At 45.6% G+C, this 21,701-nt stretch overlaps 1 protein-coding gene across 2 annotated transcripts in view; it reads left to right on the forward strand.

Moving 5' to 3' along the window:
* Positions 1-21,701, forward strand: part of LOC147439279 (rhodanese-like domain protein) — a 75,801-nt gene that overhangs the window by 16,897 nt on the left and 37,203 nt on the right. Inside the window, exons 2-3 of one of the 2 annotated variants that reach the window (XM_086485143.1) lie at positions 12,146-12,313; positions 12,390-12,829. In XM_086485143.1, coding sequence (XP_086341269.1) covers positions 12,146-12,313; positions 12,390-12,829 — 608 coding nt within the window. The remainder of the gene's footprint in view (positions 1-12,145; positions 12,314-12,389; positions 12,830-21,701) is intronic. The other variant, XM_086485144.1, reaches the window with a different exon arrangement.

Consider the following 21,701-nt stretch of genomic DNA (forward strand, 5'->3'; position numbering starts at 1 on the left):
TAAGTGGGGATTTGCTATGCATTCGGGTAACTTGACTTACCCCACTGATCAAGTTTCGACACCAAGGACCGAACAAAATTCAACAAATGATAACAGAAGAAAGAGGAAGTTCCAGAAAAAGAAGGATGCACGACCTCGATTGATCAAGGAAAGACACATCCTTGCAAGGTGCCCTAAAAAGGCACAACTAGGACAATCAGAAGACAGGCCGGATAGTTCCAGAGCGGCTGAGGAACGTAACGCGGCAGAAAAGGAAAGATGAAAGTAGGACTGGTACCAAATTGTATTGGGACCGACACGAATCAGATGGACGAAAGCTCAGAACTTTGCGGCGCATGGGGCAAAGTAAGAGATGAGGAAGCCCTTATCTTCTTTGATGGAGGAGCTAAGGCCAACTTCATTTCACCTGAATCGAGGGTTCGACTTGGAATTACGCATGACAAGATGGGGCCACAGGCGGAGGTAGTTTTAGCGGCACCAGGACAGGATGTACACTTGTCATTGGCGAACTTCGTTTGCATTGTCAGGGGTGTTTAGGGCACGATGACTTTTACATCATTCCTTTGGAAGGGTGTGACGTCCTCTTAGGAATCCCTTAGCACCACAAGAACAACGCCGTGGTTGACTATCGGGCTAAGAAAACGACTTCGACGAATGAAAAGGGCAGAAAAATTGTGCTTTGTGTAAAATTGAAGGGCGAGTCCGTCCCTATTGTATCAATTTCGGCCATTTCAAAATTAACAAAATCCAGTCTTTTTGTTTACTCGATCTACTTGAAAGAATTGAATGATGAACAAAGAACCAATATGTTTGAATTGGATAAAGAACGACAACACACACATGCTACTTGCTTCTCTGAAGGCCTACCAGGCGAGTTACCTCCACCTCGTGTTGACGACCATACGATTGATTTGATTTTTGGAAGTACACCACCGAACCAGCCACCTTATCGAGTTAGCTGAGCCCAGAATGAAGAAATAATGAACCAAGTAAAAGAACTTTTAGAAAAGGGTCTCATCCAACCTAGCACATCACCTTATTGTTCTCCGGTTTTGCTACTACTAAAGAAAGACGGGTATTGGAGAACGTGCATTGATTATAGAGCTCTCAATAAAATCACCATCAAGGACAGATTCCCTACCCCACAGATCGATGATATTCTCGACAGACTTCAGGGATCCTCTTGTTTCAGCAGAATTGATTTGAAAAGTGGATATCATCAAATCTGAATCGCTCCAGGAGATGTCTACAAGACATCCTTTCGTACAAATTTTGGTTCATACGATTATTTGGTGATGCCTTTTGGACTCACGAATGCTCCAACAACATTTAATCGAATGATGGATAGGATTTTCTGAGAGTATCGATCTTTTGTTAGCACTTTCTTTAACGACATTATAATTTTCTCCAAGAATGAAGCAGAGCACAGACATCATCTGCTACAGGTCTTTCAGGCGTTGCGGAAGCATAGATTGGTTATCAATGCCAGAAAGAGCGAGTTTTTCTTGACGGACATACATTTCTTGGGGCACATTGTCTCAATAGGAGTACAGATGGACCCGGCCAAAATTGAGACTATCCGCGATTGGCGTGACCTAAAGTATATACACGAAGTTCGAAGCTTTTTGGGCTTGTGCTCTTATTATCGGCGGTTTATTTGGAAGTTTGTAGAGATCGCTTCACCTTTGCATTTACTGACTCAAAAAGGAGTCCCTTTCATGTGGGGATCGACAAAGGTGACTGCTTTTCAGACGCTCAAAGAAAAATTGACTATCGGACCAATGTTGGCTTTGCCGAACTTGCAAAAGCCATTCGAAGTTTATTGTGATGCTTGTGGTCGTAGTCTGGGAGCAGTTTTGATGCAAGAAGGCCATGTGATTACTTATGAAAGCAGGACGTTTTCACGTCCAGGATTGGCAGCACAAATATATGAGAAAGAGCTATTGGCTGTGATCCATGCTCTTACACAGTGGCGACACTGTTTACACGAAGCCGATTTTGCAGTTTTTACAGATCACCAGAGTTTATGCTACTTCTTGTCCCAGAAGCAACTTTCGGAAAAGCAGATGCGATGGGCTAACATCTTGTCACAATTTCACTTCTAGATTGTCCATGTTCAGGGACAAAAGAATTTAGTGGTAGATGCATTGTATTGAAAGCCCTTGGTTATGGCTATTTCTGTGATTCATCGCAGAAGCTTCAAGGATATGGTTGACCACTACGCCACAGATTCTGACTTTGCTGACATTTTTACTCGGATACAAAATGAGAAGACAATTTCAGGTTATTCCATACGGGATGGCTATTTGGTGCGGAAAACAATGTTGTGTGTTACACAAGCTTCGAGGGAAAAGGTCTTGAGAGAGTGCCATTGTTCATCTTTTACGGGTCACCGCGGCATAGATACCACCTTGAAGGGTGTGGAGCGTTACTTCTTTTCACCGAGACTCAGAAAGGATGTGGATGACTTTGTTCGCAGTTGTTTAGTATGCCAAAAGGTCAAGTTTGAGAGGCATAAGGCACAGGGACTACTACAACCTTTATCCAATTCCACCCCTGGGAAAGCATTGCTATGGATTTCATCTTTGATCTCCCCAAGACTCAAAGTCGGCAAGATGGCATTTGGAATGTCATTGACAGATTTAGCAAGCAAGCTCACTTCATTCCAGTAAAGAAAACAATCAAACATGATCATTTAGCAAGACTGTTCATTGCTCAGATTTTTCGGCTACATGGCATGCCTGAGACGATAGTTTCAGACAGAGATCCCGGATTCACGAGTTTGTTTTGGTGGGCAATTTGGGAGAACATTGGACGTGGTTGCAGTTCTCGTCATCATTCCACCCGCAGACAGATGGGCAATTTGAGATAGCCAATTCAGTGGTTTCAGATTTGTTGAAGTCTTACATCTCGGATCAGAAGACTCAATGGGAAAAATATTTGCCTTTGGTGGAATTTGCCTACAATATCACGGTTCACTCTTCGACGGGGAAGGCGTCATTTGAGGTAATCGAAGATGCTAAGCAGAGCCCTCCCTAAGCACCAAAGACAAGATTTTTGAAACTGATCAGTATACGAGGGACTTCGACACTACTTTTGCCAAGGTTCGCGAGGCTCTAGAGAAGTCTCAAGCACGGCACAAGAAGGCAGCAGATCGTCATAGACGCGACTTGAAGTTGAAGGAAGATGATTGGGTGCTCTTATGTTTTGAGAAGGCACGCCTGCGGAAACGAAAAGGAAAGGAACGGCTTTTTCCTAAGCTTATCATGAGGTATTATGTCCCTTTCCAAATTCAAGAAAAGATAAATGATGTATCCTTCAGACTCAAGTTGCTAGATACTTGGAAGATTCACAATGCGTTTCATGTGAGTCTTCTGAAACCCTTTAGGGTGAGGTGACAACTGGAGAGCCTAATGAGCAACCCGAAGTGGAAGAGAGCGAGGAGATACTTGTTCTAGAATAGATTCTGGCACATAAGGATAGAAAAGTAAAAGGTAAAGTGATTCGGTGGCTCTTAGTGACATTTAAGAACTATCCGGCAGTGGATGTGAAGTGGATGGAGGAGGAGGACCTAGCAGATACTCCTCAGATTTTGGAACTTTACCTTGAGGCTTTTGGCTTAGTTGAGTTTATGCCGAAAGACCTCGCGGATGAGCAGGGTTGAATATGCTACAGACGGGACTGCACATGAGAGGAGTCACCCCGCTCCTTTGTGATAGATTACCTAGATGGAATAGAGTCACTTTGGATGTCAGGGATATTGCTTTGTTGACAGTATTTTGCTGTATGACTTTATGAATATTGAAAATGGGAATTCCTGAACTTGAACCTGATTGATGTGTACTCTCTCATGTGATTTTGTTTGAGTGCACGAATCAAAGACGAAATGACTGCAACATTTCGGTCTTGAGAATCTATAGACACGATCGCAATAAGAATTAACTAATGCGACATCATTGAGGTCCGGGATGGATCTAGATGCGATTGCTAAATACGTTGCCAAGAATCGTGGCCTTAGATCTAGAACCAATTTCTATGTGATTGACATAATGTGAATGGGCATTGATTGAGTCGTTTTTGTGCAAGTGCTAGATTTGTGTTAGTCTAGTGCATCGGTACTTAAGAGTCAGTGTCTACTAAATTGGTTTATGGCCTCTGTCTGTTTTGTAGGCGTAATCGAGGGCGATTACAACTCTTTTAAGAGGGGGGTATGTCACAAACTGTTGATCTGGCATGCTAATAAGCGTCCCAACTTATTGGGCACCTGCCGACAGGGCCCTGGGGACACTAGGATAAATAAAAAGTGGCGAGCGGGTTGGCTGTACAGATTTCCGATTATTGTGTTGAACTGTTGCCGTGGCTGGCCGTACGGATTTCCGCAAAATGCGTTGCTGTGGTGACGTGGCAGGTTGTACGGGTTTCCACTCTGTGCGCTGGTTGCTTTTGGAGGGCCTAGTGCTTTTGAGTTACAGGCTTTTCATGTACTGCTTTTCACAAGGCCAAGGGCCTTTAAATAAGCCCCTTGGGCTCTCTTTGGCTCACTTTGTGCTAACGAGCTGGTGAGCAGAGGCGAAGGACAACTGTACTATGCTCAATTATTAATACAAAAAGAAATACAGAAAGGGGCGCCAATTTTTTTAGGCCAATCTCTTTGGGCACGGAACTCATAGTTACACGGAATGGGAACGGGGGGGGGGAAACAGTAAACCTAAAATATGCCATGGGGGGGGGGGGTTTGTTTTTGACTCTTAAGAGCTCGAGGCTTGAGGGAGAGGGTTTGGATTATCTAGGAGAGGATGGGAAGGATACCTCATTCTTTTTTTTGGTTCTCGCGCTGGATTTCAACTTTTCTTCGCCTTCCTGCCGAGATGTGCTATCTTTGTCAGATTCTCTGTGAAAACCCATGTGTACTCTTTTGTTCTTTATGGCTTATGCCCTTTAAGACAGAGCGATAAAGACGAGAGCGCGTGTGATGCGCGATGGACGAAGGGTAGGAGTGGCTAAAATGTCCGGGGTCGAGACAGGCAGATTCTTTAGCAAACAAAATTATCTTGACTGCTCGGTGAGATCAATGTGTGCTGCTGAAGGGATCGGATCCTCCGTCGAAGAAGAATCTTTCTAAGCTCTGATACCACTGTAATAGGCTTGGACACTCCAAGTGAGATATCAATAGCAACACACAAATAGAAACTTCAAAATCACTGAACTTTAATAGAGATAGAGAGGGGGGGAGATAGAGTCGATACGTCACGATGGAGTTCTGCGTCGAAAAGCACCGGCCCCAAAGATTGGTGCTCCTTTTGGTATTTCTTTATTATTAATCACATCAAGGTACAACTCCCGAGGGTCCTCTGCTCTCAGACTCTGCATCCAGATGCTCTGCAGAGTGAGGCCCCAGGGGCTCTTTTGTTCTTATGAGGGATGCCCAAAAGCAGAGCCCCAAAAGCAAGCAAGTTCAAAAGCGCTAAACCCAAAAGCAACTGATCCCAAAAGCTCACGTAAAAACTGCCACGTCAGCAGCCCAACACAAATCGTGAAAATCCGTACAGCGTGCCATGTGGCATGGCCAACGCAAAACACGGAATTTCTGTACAGACTTGCCAGAGTAGCATTCAGCGCGATTTACGAAAATCTCTTCCAGAGGGTCAAGATTTTGGTATTTAGGGTTTTAGGCCCCACGGCCGGTGCTCTGAAGTTCGTTTAGGTTCAGTTTCTCTTTTCCACTCGGCCATTCTCTTCCAGTTGGTCATTCGACGTAATCACTTTGTGACACCGTTCCTAAGGTTTCACGGGGTCAGAGTCTTGAGTCTTCTGCAGTTGTGCTACTAAATATGTGTGTCAGGTCACTTTTAGTGAGTTTATATATATATTAGCATTTTAGCCAGTTTTTGGGGATCGTGAGGTTTTCCAGGTGAGTAGGGCAATTTCCCAATTGTCCTAAATATGTAGGCCCCCCCCCCCCCCCCCCCCCCCCCCCCTTCCCCTGTAATTTTGGCATGTCGTTCAGTGCAGAGATCCAATGTTTTGGCACACGCTCTCTCTAGCATTTCCAATTGTGCTAGCGTTTTGCTGTGCACGCCTCTTTCTCTCTCCACCATCGATGTCTCTCACAAGCGTTTTCTCCTAGCGATCTCACTTCCTCTTGCTCGCTTCCCTTTCTCCGCCGTGTATACACCCATTCTACGGTGTGTCATTGCCTATTGTTTGTTCCCGTGCCTGTATGGTGGGCGGTTCATGCTAGGAGCTTGAGTACGTATCTCTATAGATTCGAGATCTTTTGGCTGCCCAGTCTCGAGAGGAGGTTTGCTGGCGGTTGTAGTGGAGGTTTTTTTTTCCCGAGAGAGAGATCCTTCTATTAGTTAATGAAACTGCCCATAGAACTGCTAGAGAGGGCTACAACAATCATAAGGGGAGACTCTTCCAATGAATAAACAACATATGTACAATGAGGCTAGATCAGGCATAGTCACAAGGGACGCGTTTGGGGAAGGGGAACGGGGGACGGGGCTCAAATGGATTTTTAGTGTAAAAAAGAGGGTGGGACGGCAAGTCGGGACGGGAAGCCCAAAAATTGGGCGTCCCTGTGACTGTGAAATCAGGAGATGGGAGGAGGGAAAAGCCACACAGGTGGACGGTAGTGCCATTTGAGCACACCTTGGACCATTCTGAAGAAAGGCCCAGGGAGCCGGAGACGAAGGAACGCCTCTCTACGCTCTTGCATGCAGTTGAAGGTGCCCTGGAGTCTCTCGAACTGTCCCCTGAGAGAGTATGGATCAGCTCTAGCCAAAAATCTCGAATTGTCTTTGCTGGTGGAACAAGGCAAGCCTCAAAAGATGCTGAAGCAACGGGCCCGCCAGATGAACCAGAGTGTCAGGCCACAGACGAGCTCTCAACACTCTTCTCTCTCACTGCACCACTCTTGTGAAGTAAGCTCTGTAGCAAGTTGGAGTGTAGGTCGACCCCCTTGTATCACTATCATCCTGCTGGTGGAGGATAGCTCAAACTACAGTGCCGGGCCCGTGAGAGTGGACCAAGCTGTTGCCCCCCAAGTGTAATGCCATGCCGTGGAAAGAGCTGGCATTAGCCGAAGGACACGAAGCCAAACCTCCAATGCCATAGGGCAGTCCCAAAGACAGTGGTGCTGACTCTCCAAAGGATGGTCGCAAGGTGCACATGTTGCCGATAGGCCACTATGTACAAGCCAGCTCCCCACTGCTGTAGCTCTATGTGCAATCAGCCACTGGAACAAAGCGACTCGCTGCGGTTGTCTGGCGTCCCATAACCTCGCCCAAAAAGCTGACAAGAACTTAGCTGTGAGACCCTCCTCCTGCCAATGAGGTGCTGCAGCAAGACGAGCCTCTCTCCATGCTGCCAGTATGTGACATCCCAGTCGAACAGTGTACTGAAAGAAAGCCTAAAGGGACACTTGGATGGTCGGCTGAGGAGAAAGGGTCTGTCCAAAACCACTCTCCAAGATCCCACTGCACTCGTGCCAGTGGACAACTCTCCCAAGCCCACCTCCCATAGATGCCCTCAACTCTGATCCTTTGAAAACCACTCTGCAACCTGTGGGGTCGCTACTGAGACTCTGTGTAACCGACCCTCACCCTGTAGCTCGAAAAACATGGAGGATATAGTCTCTCCACAAGCCCAAACTGCGATGAGGACATCCAGTCGTGTGAAGGCCCCCATCCATCTGGGCGTTGCTAACTCGAAAGGTGTAAGCCACTCAGTTGGTACTGCCTCTGTGATGTCCTGGCACATGCTCTGCGTCTCAGGCGCTCCTCCGTGCAAGTAGATTGGTGTTGCTCCAGGCCTCTCCGCAGCTGCTCCCAGGATCGAAGAAGGCTCACAACAAAACATTCCTCTAGTCTCCTGCTCAGGCCAACTCTACGCATCTCTGTGAAAATCCATCTGGTGGAAGGTCTCCAAGGGCCTCCAGCCTGAGGCACTCTAGCTCTAAGTCGTCGAAGCAAAAACTCCTTCCAAGGCTCCTACCCTGGAAGCAGTCACAACAAACTTCCCAAGAAGGGCTGTGCTGTGCTGTGCTGGGTCTATGATCCCCAACCCCCCCTGAGAACAAGGTAGAGTGATGACCTGCCAGGCCACTTTGGCCCGGGCTATCCGAGTATCGCGCCCTGACCAAAGGAAATTCCTGATCAGCCTCTCTACCTGGCTGATACAGGAGCTTGCAAAGATCCAACAAGATGTAATGTACCACATAGTAGCCAACAGCACCTGGCTGGCCACTACAACTCTGCCTGCCAAAGAAAGTCGTGCTGGGCTCCGATGTAACAGCTTCCTCCTGATGGACAGGAGGAGGGGAGCAATCTGTTGCTCAGGAGACAAGTCCAAGCCAACCTGACATTCCAATTAATGAACTGCAGTCCTTGGGGGGATCCATCTGAAACCATCACTTGGCATCCAATCAGATGTAGGAGCACTGCCAACCGAGAAAGCCACTATCTTCCTCCAGTTGATCATTGCGCCTGATGCACAACAAAAGGTCTCTAGAGCCTGCTCACACCCGTGTAGGTTGGCCTCCTAGCCCTCCCAAGTACAAAGCTGAGTTGTCTACAAACTCAACATCCAATAGCTCATCGCCCCGAATAGGAAGCGCTAAGCCACATAAACCAACCTGTTGTGAAACCAAAAATCTGCTCATCACCTCAGCATAGAACAGAAAGAGGAAGGGGGCGAGAGGGCAGCCCTGTTTGACCGAACGTGTGAGCATGAACCGATCTCCTCTACCTCTTGCCAAAAGCACCTAACAGTCTGCACGTCTGTAAAGAGCTGACACACCTCTAATCCAAGCATTTGAGAAGCCCATCCTGCGAAGAGTGCCCTCCAAAAAGTCCTAGTCAACTCTATCGTAGGCCTTCTCAAAATTGAGAAGTATCACCAGATCCTCACCACGGAGGCGCGCGAGGGCAGATGCCTCCTAGAAAGTAACAAATTTGAGAAGTATCACCAAATCTCACCACGGAGGCACGCCAGGGCAGATGCCTCCCAGAAAGTAAAGATGTTGTTAAGGATACTGCGCTCTTGGTGATGGGACGCCACTGCCGAATCTCATCCAAGGAACCACCCTCCTTGCGAATGAGGTAAATCAAGCCCTCACTCATGCTGTCAGGCATCTCTCCTGTGTGTAAGATGCACTGAAAAGTGCTATAGAGGTCTGAGCCAAGCAAGTCCCAGTACTCTAAGAAAAAATTGAGAGTCAAACCATCCTCACCTAGACGGCTGCCATGGGGAAATGCTCTAAGGGCCACGTGGAGCTCCTCTAGCTGAAGAGGCAGCTCAAGCCTCTGGCGCATCTCCTCAGTCACAAGACAAGGCATCTATGCCGAAACCTGCTCTCTGCATGCATCCCGATGCTCCGACTGAGGCTCTGCTGACAATAGGTCATTCTAAAAGTCAGTAGCAACTGCATGCATGTCCTTTGGCTCTGAAGCAACTGACCCGTCAGGCCTCCTCAACTGGCCGACACTAGCGTTCGCATGCCGGGGTCCCACTGTCTCAAAGAACGCCCCCGTTACTCTGTCACCCACCTTGGTCCACTGAGATGCCTGTTGATGGAAAGCAAACTCATGACGCCTCTCCTCTGTGCTCGCCAGCTCCTGGCGAGCCTGCTGCAATTGCTTCTCCAACCAGGGACTGTTTGGGTGCTGTTCCTGCATCCTCTGCAGGGAAGCAACGCCCCGTCGAAGACGCTGCTCCTCCTCTCTCGCTGCAGCCAGGCGGGCCGTAGACTCTTGAATAAAGAATCGACTAAGCTGAGCAAGTCCAGAGGCCACTCTGTCAGCGGGAGAGTCGTGCGTGTCCAAGCCCTCTGTCCAAAGAGTCACCACTCGCTCTCTGAGCTCAGAGTCCAGCAAGATACTCTCAGGGATGCGTAACATCGTGTTGCCCCCTCCTCTGTCTGTGTGTCATTGTGAGGATCACTGGTGCATTGTCCAAAAAGGTTGTCCCAGCCAAGATGCAAACTGACCCACCCCAATCACAAATGCGGTCACTAGCATAGAAGCGATCTATCCTAGATAGATTCACTCCTCCAACTCTGCAATTAGAACGAGAGAAAACCAGGCTGTCAGGGGGTCGCACAAGACGTGAGTGCTGCCAAACATCAGAAACCCTCTTAGTCATATAAAACCGCGCTCCCAAGCTGCCAGCTCAGCCCCGTGTACCGTTACATGGCCACCTCCAATCCAATGAGAGGGGGTCCTCCAACATGTTGAAGTCCCCCCCAACACACCACTGCTCTGCATGCGGCAGAGACTCCACAACCTGAGACCAGAACTCTACCCGTGCACTTGCCACATTGGGCGCATAAATGTTCAGGAAACCCATGAGGCAACCCTGAATCTACTTAGTAATCCACTGAGCTCTGCCTGGTACAATAATACCTCTGCCCACAATGGCCTGCTGCAAGGAATCTGCAATAGTCATACATACCCCTCCCTGGATCCTCCATGTCCAAATGTAGCTGACCGAAACGTCTCATACTGACCATGCAAAATCTGACCACACCGTCTAATGCGGCTCTCACAAAGATGATGCTCCTGTAGCATAAGAATGTCAATCTCACCACCCACAAGGCATCTCTGAAGCTCTTGACGTAGCCGACCCCTCTGACGTTGAAACTGGGGCCCTCCTAATCCGTGCACATTCCATGAGATGATCCTCATGGAGTCAGTGAGAGAAAACAGATGATGCAACAGCAACCAACCTCGCTATCTTTGAGGCTGGTTTGGATGGGGAGTAATCCGCATCCGAACGACCTCTAGACAAGCACGAATGGAGTGACTGTCCCGCTCATGCCCAAGCCGAGCGTACAGCCCGAAGGGCTACATCCTCTGTCCAAGAATCCTCATGTACAAATACATAGCAAGGAGGGCTCTGAGTGTCAGTAAACAGATGCACCACAATGTGCTTGCAACCTGCTGTATCCGGTGGCGTCACGCTGAACTTGGCAAGAGGCCAAAGTGTCTGTACCAGATTTGTCACCCCTAAGTCCCCTTTGTGGTGTTAGAACTCAGTAGCCTGAATCTGTGCAGGGTCCCCTCTGTAGGATCCCTACCGCATAGTGGGAAGGAGAAACCCACCGTTGTGTCCAAAGCCTCAATGCCTCGAGCTCCAAGAAAGAGGACGTGGACTTGAAAGCAAGCCTCCTCCATGTCAGGAGAAGAGTAACCCAGGAACCGTGTGAAGCTGCCTTCACCCTAAAATAAATGCATACTCTTCCGGCCAGCAGTGCCATCACATTAGACCTTCACAGTGCAAAGCACTATTGGATTTTGCATCACTTGTTTGTAGCGGTGGACTTCACCGCTGATCTTCCGCATTGCCTCCTCCTACAAAGTGGCCTTTCCAAAAACCACTCATGAGAGCACAATGGAACATAATTTCACAGATTTTCTAAACGTAATATTATGCATGTACCAATAGCCAAATTTCTGCCAGATTTACAATTTTTGATAAATCAAAACTAATTTTAGCCGAAAAAAGAGAAGACATAAGCCTTTGCCCTTTGAGTGGGCCCAAAACATTGATGTATATATTCAGCCGGCAGTGCCAGCCGTCCTCTGGACGCCTTGTTTGTATTTGAGCATTCGATGATTCACTCGGTTCAAATGATATGATTTTCTGTTTAGCAGGCAGTGTTACACTTTTGTCAGCTGTTTCAAGGGATCAGTGCCTTTTGTTTGATTGCCCCTTCCTTAACACATTGCATTGTGATTGTAATTGAGTGCTCTTTTATCAAATTCAAGGCGTTGCCATTGGTATCATCTGTAATGAAAAAATAGCTTCTTTTTTCCAGGGTTTGAGCATCCTAGGCTTAGAGATCATATTTATGTTTCATGATTTAGTACGCGTTTTTTCTTGGAAATATTAGTCTCTTTGCGTGTCTCTCTTTTTATTTACTCTATGTTCCTTTTTTATCATCATTTCTGCTGTCTTAAATTGTTATCTTCTTTCCATTTATCTAAAAGAACACAAAAGGGAGACTGTAAGAGTCTGTTGTGCTAGGCATGATCTGAATAGCCTTCATGGTACGTCTACCCAATATTACTTTGGGTCGACGATTTTCAAGTAATAAGCTTTTCTCTGTTGCATTTGATGTCAAATGTTTCTTTTGATTTAGATTGGAGGAACACTTACAGCTCTACACAAGCACATAAATGCTGTCAAATTACATCCTTGGCTGGGAAATTGTGATTTTAAACTGGCTTCAGCACACAGTACTGAAATCAGTAGGTCTGCTGTTGCCCCTGAAGTTGGGTTTAGCACTCTGGCAGTACGTGTTGTCAAGGTAGGTCTGTAACAGTGTAATGAAAGCATGGACTCACTTTGCAAACAGTTTTTAAGTCTTTTTTGTCTTTCTTCAGGAGCTTGTAACTTTCGGTGTGCATTCTGCAGAAAGCCCCTCCTTCTCAGATGCAGGAACACATCTATCTGCCTTGGAGTTCCATAGAAAAATTCTGGAAGGAGAAGATGTTTTTAGTTTTAAAAGAAAGGCTACACATTCGAAGGAGCAAACTACTTCAGCAGCTTCTTTGGCTAAGGATTTGAATATGGGGGACACAACATTTGGATCATATCAAAGCAATGGAAATCTCTCCCAAGACTATGCGGACAACAAGCATGATTTTGAAGGCAACAAAGAGCTGGTAATATTGGACGTTAGGAATATATATGAAACAAGAATTGGTAAATTTGTTCCTCCGGAAGGCGTGGATTTTCTGGATCCTCAAATTCGACAGTATAGCGACTTGCCTCAGTGGATTGACTCGAATACAGAAAGACTACAAAACAAAAACATTTTAATGTAAGTATTTTTTCTATAAGTGTGTGGGTGTGAGAGAGAGACAAAGAGAAAGAAAGAAAGAAGCTTCATTAATGTCTACGTTTGAGAAAGAAGTCGGCCTTTTAGATTAATCAATATACAACTGTTGGTGTCCTCTGGGTAGTTAGATGATGAAAACAAAATGACCTTGGTTATCCAGATACTGAATGACAAGTTCAAAACTTCTCAAAAAATTAAGACAATGAAGCTTCAAAGCATCAGGAGATGGATTGGGCATACAATCATGCTATGCAGTATAACTAGCTACATCTTGTGCTCTAGTGTGGTATATATCTGGGGGAGGGCGGGGTGGGTGTCAAGGAATTCATGGAGGATCCGCTCGGGTCTGTGCAAAAGTGTGCCAGGCTCTTCTGAAGATAATTCTGGTAGGAAGTCATGATGTGCATGAGTTCCTTCGCCTTGTATTTAAATGCACTTGGCCTAAAAGCAACGAGCTTTACAAGTGTTTGTTAGAGAGAAAATTAGTTTGCAGCTAAGAAGATTGTTGCTATGACTTTGAAAACTTTAAAACCTGTCACACCTTATCAGCTAGTGCTGACGTCTGTGTGTTTCTGATGAGTATGTGTTACCGTTCGTAGATCTTGGTGGGCCAATTTACATTGAAGTTAAAGAAAAGCAGGCCAAAGTTTGCGATGATGACCTACATGGCAGTATCAAGTGAATAAAGCAAACTAGATCAAAACAAGGAACAACAGTGTGGATCTCAAATGAACTGACCTCTTCAATGTGCTGGTCCCCTCCTACTAAGGCTACTTGATGGGTTTTGACGGATGAGAACCTCCACTTGAGCTTTTGGACAGGTGTTTTCATCACATTGCTGCTCCCCCTCTCATTGATCCTCGCCCTGCTGTTTTTCAATGCCTACCTTGCTGGACTCTCTTTCGGCCGTGTTTTTTAGCAGCTACCTGGTGGTGGACCTGAGGTCTCCTCGCTTCCTCCATGGCATTCATTGGTGGTGCTTTCTTCTCTTGGTGGTGGTTGCTTTGCTGGCTTCGATGCTAACCTTGCTGGCCTCCTCTTGCGGTGGTGCTAGTGGCTATTTGGTGGTTTCCTCATGGTCCCTTCGACTTATTCCATAGCATTTCAGTGGTATTTACCTTTTTCTCCTAGATGGGCATCTTCTGTTCAGCAGTTTTGGTTATCCTCTTCTGCCTCTTCCCCCTCATCTCCTGTAAGTAGTGATTGCTTCTCAATGCGCCTTTGATGCTGTCTTGGTGTTTTCCTCTTCAAAGTAGTTTGGTGGTGCCTACCTTTTAGAGGTTTTGGTGAATACCCTGCCCCTCTTTCTCCTCTCCCGTTAGTAGTTTCCAGGGAATTTTTAACCCTCACTAGGATTGTTTTTTCCCCCTTGCATGTCTTTAGTATTTTCAGTTTTTACAGTTTGGCCCATTGCCCTTGTAATTGCCTACGGGCGCCTTTGTAACAGTTTTACTTCCACCTTGGTCGGCACCATTTTGGGCGCTCCAGGGGGGTCAAGTAATAGAATGTCAGCTATGCTTTTTGAGAGAGGAGTATATTTACGTCTTCAAAAGGCCAAAATGACCTATGAGACCAAACTTAGACAATCCTGGTGAATCTGATACAAAGTCTGTGTGAAACAGTAAAAGTGTGTACAAAATAACAATAAAGAAAATGATAAACTCGGTGGGTAAGTATCTAGGGAGGTGTCAAAGATCAAAGGCTCGCATGGGTCGATGCCGAATGGTATAAATATCCTCCACAGGACGGCTCTCGTGTCTCACCAAGATAAGCGTGATCTGTTGCTGTAGTCTCTTTCGTCTGGCAGAGCGGCCTCTCATCCTGGGTCTCTTGGATCTCCCAATCTCGGCTGCTCGATCACTCAGTATGCCTCTAGTGATGATATGGTCTGTATCTCTGCTATCTCGCTGCTCTCGTCTGTGCTCTGGACTGAAAACATCTGTGATCCGATTCTAGGTATGCCTCTCTGAATGTGTATCTCCATCAAATATAGACCAAGGCGTTTTTGGTCGTAGAATTGCATGACTCTAGATAGAGGCCCAAACCCCTCTCTGAAGAGGCAATGGAAGCTGCCAGGTATCTCATAGTAGGCTGTACACTGGCATAAGTAATGAAGCTCTATCTCTGGCTCTCTCTTACATAGCTGATAGAGTCTGCCCTCCGCTGGGATGCCTCTAAATGTGCCTCTCTCAATCTCCAACTGATGAGATGATGTGCGGATTTGTTCAATAGCACACCGTAATCCATGTGACAAGTGGGAATCCATGTAAGCCGGTCTGGTCAGAAATCCATTGTTTGTGAGCTGTAGAAGGCGCTCTGTGTAGAGATAGATAGATGGATTTTATTATTGTCCTCGGAAGTCAAATATGACCTATGAGACCAAAGTTACATGTGATGACTATGTGTGCGGCTGATGAGTGATTCTCGATGCTCCAAAATTGTGGCGATGAGAGTTGCAATGGAGAGCCCACACTGTGTGTAACCGGCCCGTGGGGCGGTAGGCTTTGGCTTTCACCCGAAATTCTTTACTTTACTTTAGACACACAGATAGAGAGAGAGTACTTTGCAAAAGGAACCTGCGACGAGAATTAACACTTAAGCACACACACGGCTTGGAAGCTAGAATGCTCCACACGCCGACAACCTGTAGGCCCCAAAATTGGCGCCCCTTTCGGTATTTCTTTATACTTTGAGAGGGTAAATTACAAAGTAGAGTCCTGGGAATTCTTTACTTGTATCCAGCTAGATACCACCTGTTTTGGCCAAATTTCGGCAGCATAACAGCCCCAAAACTTGCGCGAAACCTATTACCCTGCTGGAACTCACTTCCACTAGCATAAACCCTCTGATTTCTGCCCAAAAACAGTAAATTCATCTTGCTGTATCTACTGGTTTTTGCCCTGTTTTCAGCCCTAAACAGTCCCCGACTTGTCCTCTGTCGTGGGGCACTATTCCCAATGGTTCTGGCATCCGTATGGCTGAAAAACATTCGAATTACAGCTTATACACAGCGCTGAAAACGCACCTGTTTGGTGAGGTTATGACCTCCACCATGCCTGCTTTGGAATAGCAATTAGCTACTCTTGTTCGTGCTCAAGGAGGCTCTTACCTCAGCACAAAAGCATGAAACCACACAGCTGTACATCAATTAAATGAAGAGCCCTCTTGTGGGGCATCACATAACTGCACGTAGGGGAGAGAGAGCAGTGTGTAGTGTGCAGGTCATCACTCCTAGCACCACACTGTACATTGAGAGGAAAGGAAGCACTCCATAGCTCTTAACGTGCGATAGTTCTTGCAAAATGAGGCCTCCCAGCTACAAATTCAGCGCCACTTCTTCATGCATGAGAAAAGTGCATAGAAATGTGCCACTTGGCGCGATTACAAGCATTCTCCCGTTACAAGCATTGACTTCGCGGCAGAGTTGTAAAATGTTCCCCTTGTCATTCCGAAGGTAATGACGCGAACACATTTCACGGCCCAAAATAGCAGTTCCCTAATTTTTAGGAGATGCTTCCGTTGGGCTCCCACTGGTCTTCTGACCATCTATCCCCATTGGGACGCATCCAAAAATGCAATGTGGCCCGACTGTCGGGTATTTTCCTTTGGTGATCCCACCTTGACTTTATGCCTTTATCGAGTCCACTTCCTAGTATCCACCAACTTGCTAAGTGCGACGGGGGGACCTACATGACCTTGGACTGAGCCTAGACATCCTCTTACTAAACGAATTCCAGTGCTGACCAACTTCCCGTCTGCGGGTGCAACTAGCGTTCACATTGGCCATACAATGTCCGACCATTTGCAACTTCAAAAAGAGGGTCTTAAAAATAAAACAAAAATCATTGGAAACAAACCAACAACTAAGGTTAGCAGTTGCCACGTCCTCGTGACATGGTTAACAGTTGCCACATCCTCATGACACTGTGTCTGGGAGAGGAAAGTGTGTAGGTCTAAGTCATGGCTAAAAATGTGAGGGAAGCAAGTTCGGATGTGACCAAAAGTTGAGCACTCTAGTAGTGTGTGGTACTCAGACTCTCGAACTTACAGTGAGCATAATGTGTACAATCGATTCGACTCTTCTCCATTGCCCCAACTCCGTGTCTCGCATCGAAAGAGTGAGAGTAGTCGAATGGCTGCGATAGTGCGTATTGCTGACAAGGGCATAAGCTCAAGAATGTAAGGGTGAGTTTTGTAGTTAGGGGCAATATGGGTGGTGTAATGTACGAAGCATGACCCACCGGATTCCTCCCAAGCCGTAATACATCTGCGTTGTAGAAAAGCTTCATTCACTTGGGCGTCTATCTTGCATCCATCCCGTGCTCAAGATCTTGCTTTTATGCGTCTTTGGAACTTTTTTGCTTGCTTCCCATGCAATTGTAGGAAGTCAATGTGAGGGGTTTTGACGTATCTTTATCACGTACACAACCCTTTCTATGCCTATAACCTCAATTGGAAGAGATCCCGACTCAAGAAGTAGACCATATATGGTGTTTGTGTTTTAACTTGGAGAAAGTTTCTAAGAAAATGCTTTTGGACATTCTCAAACTCTTTCCAAGTAGACTCTGAGATGCTCCCGCCCCAGACTTTAACTCCATAAAGAAGAACCGGTGTCACCAATGTGTCAAAAAGGTACTTCTTGAGAACCCAACACTTGATGTTTCCCGCATTATACATGTTCTCAAATGCATAGTATGCTCTCTTTCTGGCTTCCACACGATGCATAGCACATTCATGCCACTTGTGAATGGTCGGAACCTCAAGGCTAAGGTACTTAAAGCTCTCAACAACTTCAAGTGCCTCATTGTTGTACACAATGCATGTCTTCTTCGTATGGTTGGTTTTTACAAGCATAACCTTTATTTTGGATTCTCTCACAATCAACCCACTATGCAATCAATGCGCTATGCAAGCAAAAGTTCTCAAGGACAACCATACGCTTCTATGCATCCTCTAAAGTATGTGATAGAAGCACTACATCATCCACACACAACAAAAGCATGATTAGTGCATTACCAATAGTGACCTCTTCAATGTCTTCTTCTTGCATAAAGTCAAGTATCATTTGTTCCAATTGATCGATGCATAGACGAAAGAGAGTTGGTGACAACGAACTCCTTGTTTAACCCCAATAGTGTTTGCAAAAATTTCTGAAATTTCTCTTCCCATGCGCAATTGACACATCACCTTCTCATAGATTCGAGAAATCGCTTGACCCAACTAGTGCTCTAATCACAAGGCATACCATGGTGAAGTGCAAGGTTGAACATATCACACATCCACTTTTGTGTAAAATTTCCTGACCATTTAATCATTTCCGGCTTGATACCTTAAAGATCTGCTGCTTTGTGTGTGGCCAACTTTTTGAGCCTACCGCACATATCCTCAATGGTAAAGAAGAGGGCATACATGGGAGTGAACCATAAAATGGCATCTTTTCAGCATTTAGTTGCTTGTATTGTTGCCTACAATGTGTGTACATATCCACAAGACTTAAGTTACCAAAACTCTCAACCCGCTTGTGTCTTAAGTTTCTTCAAAATCTTCCACATGCGTGTGCCTTTTTTTGGACTTGAAAAAATTAATGCTGGACTTCCCATCTTCTTCTCTTTTTTTGAATCAATGCCTTGTATGTATGCAAATGACTTTGATAGTTGTCTTTGTCCATGGTTGCATCAAGCTGTATCAAGGACTTTCGAGCATCTTGATTCTTGACATTCTTTATCAAACCACCTTTTGCGTGATCTATCTTTGTTGATACCATGGACATGTTTTATGGCAAAGCATTCTTCGCACAAGAATAAATAACTTTCTTGAAAGCTTCCCATTTAGTTTCCAATGATGCATCATATTGAAGCTTTGTTATCCATAACTTTTGCTCAACCATTTCGATATACATTGGTGCCCGTTTGAAATCCATAACTTCTCTTCCCTTTGGCTGAGATTATCATGCTTAGTTGTTTCTTCCAATGGTGCATTGTATTGAAGCTTTGTTATCCATAACTTTTGCTCAACCATACAACTAAGTATGATAACCTCAGTCAAAGGGAAGAGAAGTTATGGATTTCAAACGGGCACCAATGTATATCGAAGTTGTTTCTCCAAATGCAAGGTTAATACATAAGGTTTGATGGTATGTTATCGGGATCCATTGGCCAAGAGTAAACTCTTTATGCGATACATGATAGCTTCGTAGAGTAGCATGTAGTCAATCACACTATCTCCATTGTGTATTCTACATGTATATCCATCGGTTCCACTCCACAAAGATACACCATTGGCGATGATCATACTCGTGCTATTGCACATGTGTAAAGTAACTTTTCGTAGTGATCTAGCTTTCTCATCCATTGAAGTACGATTATACAAGTGAAGTTCCTCCAACTTTCTTGACATGTATGGCATATGAAATTGTTGAGTATCATGTTGCAATGTTTTTGTGCGAGCATTCATATCGTCAAAGACAATAACATCACCTTTACCTTCAAAATAAGCAATGTCCTCCTCTAAATCAAAAAATGGTTGCTCTCTATCAATGCAAGCATAAAAGGGGGAATCATGACGAGGAATATAGCAACGGGCTACAAAAATGGTTGCGCTTTTAGGTATCATAATTTTCAGCCATACATAACGTTTGTGCTTGTCATCTTTCACAATTGGTACAAAATCTTCCAGTTGTTTTTTAACCATGCATGCTACCCCTCCTTGCCCTTTTCGTTGCTTGAGATTTTTTGATCACTCATAACATTTTGTATTTCTCAAATAAATCCAACTATTCAAGGATAATCTTTTGTTTGGTCTATTTGGCATGGTGCATATGATTGGCCATTCTCCTGAGCGAGGAGCTCTTTGCTTACCCACTCTGTGTGTTCCCTAAATCATAACTCTTGACATGCTAAAGTGGGTTTTGAAGAAATCTTCGATAACAATGGCAAGAGAAGGAGGTGTCTCTTAACTTCTCTTCGGGAATTCCGCGAATAACATTGTTCTTGGAACGTTGCTTCCGTTCCTTCAACTCTTCTACATCCACATTCTTAACATTCTTTGTTTGAGCCATAGCTTGCATGAGGGAGGAATTAGGAACCACATTGTTACCACTCCTCTTTCAGTACATGCTCATGCTCCACTTTGCTTATGCACTCCTTCAAAGCATTCAAGTCCATAGGAGAGGGTTTACATTCTATGACTTTCTCTTCAAGTTGCATCAAACGTGTTGTTTGCATCTCAAATGTCCTCTTGAGATTCTCATTCTCAACCACAAGAACCCTTAGCATGCTATTCTCCATTGCAAGTGCCCGTAAGTCTTCACCTTGCTTGTTTACGGTCTCTTGCAACGATACCAAGTATGCCAAGATCATGGTTTCCAATGTTGTTGTTTGAGTGGTTGTGTTGCTATCTCCACACTTATAAGATTTTGGATCATTTCTACAATGATTGTGGACCTTGTTGAAGAAGAAGAACCCTTGCAAGTGCTGGAACACATTGTATGTATATGGGAGTCAACTTCCCCGAGAGACAGAGAAATGAAATGTTATATTAACGTCTTCGAAAGGCCAAAATGACCTATGAGACCAAAAAGTTACAATTGGTGAATCTGATACCATGTCTGAGTACGGAAAGTACAAAGAACTAAGACTAAAAACACTAAAACACTAAGGAAATGAATCTGAAGCTTATCTAAAGCTGAAACGAGATAGAGGGAGGGGAGGGTGGAGGTGGGTTCAAATGAAATCTCTCATCGGTCGCGCTGTCGAATCTCATCAACATCCTCCATGAAAAGTACTCTGGTTGGGCGTCTTGCATGTCGAGCTAGAGTGATCTGGATCTTGTGCTGCAGCCTCTGTGGATGGTGGGAGACCCCTCGAGGTCGTGGGCGTCTGGATCTGCCCAGCTCAATGGCTTAATCAATCAACGTACCTCTAGCGTGGGTGGGCTCTGAGATCTGCTGTGATAACTGCTCCTCTGGCTAGTGTAAAGAAATCTGTGATCTATCTCTGAGACTATCTCTCCCCTGATGTCCTCAGCAAGCTCTCCCTAAGTTTGCGCAGCTCTAGTAGGAACAATCCTAGACATCTTTGATTCTTGTATCTCATGACTCTAGAGAATGGTCCAAAACCCTCTCTGAACAGACAGTGTAAGCGGCCTCGTATCTCATAGTACGCCGGGCAATGAGATGTGTAGTGCAGCTCTGTTTTGGCTCTAAGCGACATAGGTGACATATCCTGGCCCCTGCTGGTACCCTCGAAATCGGCCGGTCTCGATCTAGAGGTGATGTGAGGATGTGCGTATCTGCCCAAAAGCGCATCGTATCCCATGAGATAAGTTCGTATCCATGTATGCAGGCCTAGTCGCAAAACCGTCCTCCGTGAGTTGGAGAAGATGCTCTCTGTAGAAGGCCATCTTCGTGCTCAACTCCTGTGTCTGCTGTATCCATGTGCTCCTAGTATCTAGCTGAATCAGATCTTGGCGTATATGTCTGGTGATCTCTGTCCGTGTGAAAGTCAGGGAGGGTGCATCCAGGGAGTATTGAAACGGAGGCAATCTATCCAAGCTGAAACCATGTGACTGAAACCATGCTGTCATCTATCCATACCAACATGCTGTATCGTTAGTTGTCGAGATGACTTCAGGGCAAGCTGAGCATATCTGTCTCTGGGGAGGTCCCATAAACTGTGTATAAAGGATACTAATCTAGTCAATGCCTCAACCGGGGGGGGGGGGGGATGGCTAGCTTGGCTCGGATAATCTCATGCGGCACTGAGGCCTTAGCCCGAATCATCCGAGCGATCATAGAGACCAAAGGCCTCTCCATATATCTCCATTCATCTGTGCTGCCAGATTTCCCATGATGGTC

This window comes from Adiantum capillus-veneris, chromosome 16, assembly GCF_014529385.1.
Source record: "Adiantum capillus-veneris isolate H3 chromosome 16, ASM1452938v2, whole genome shotgun sequence".
NCBI lineage: Eukaryota > Viridiplantae > Streptophyta > Polypodiopsida > Polypodiales > Pteridaceae > Adiantum > Adiantum capillus-veneris.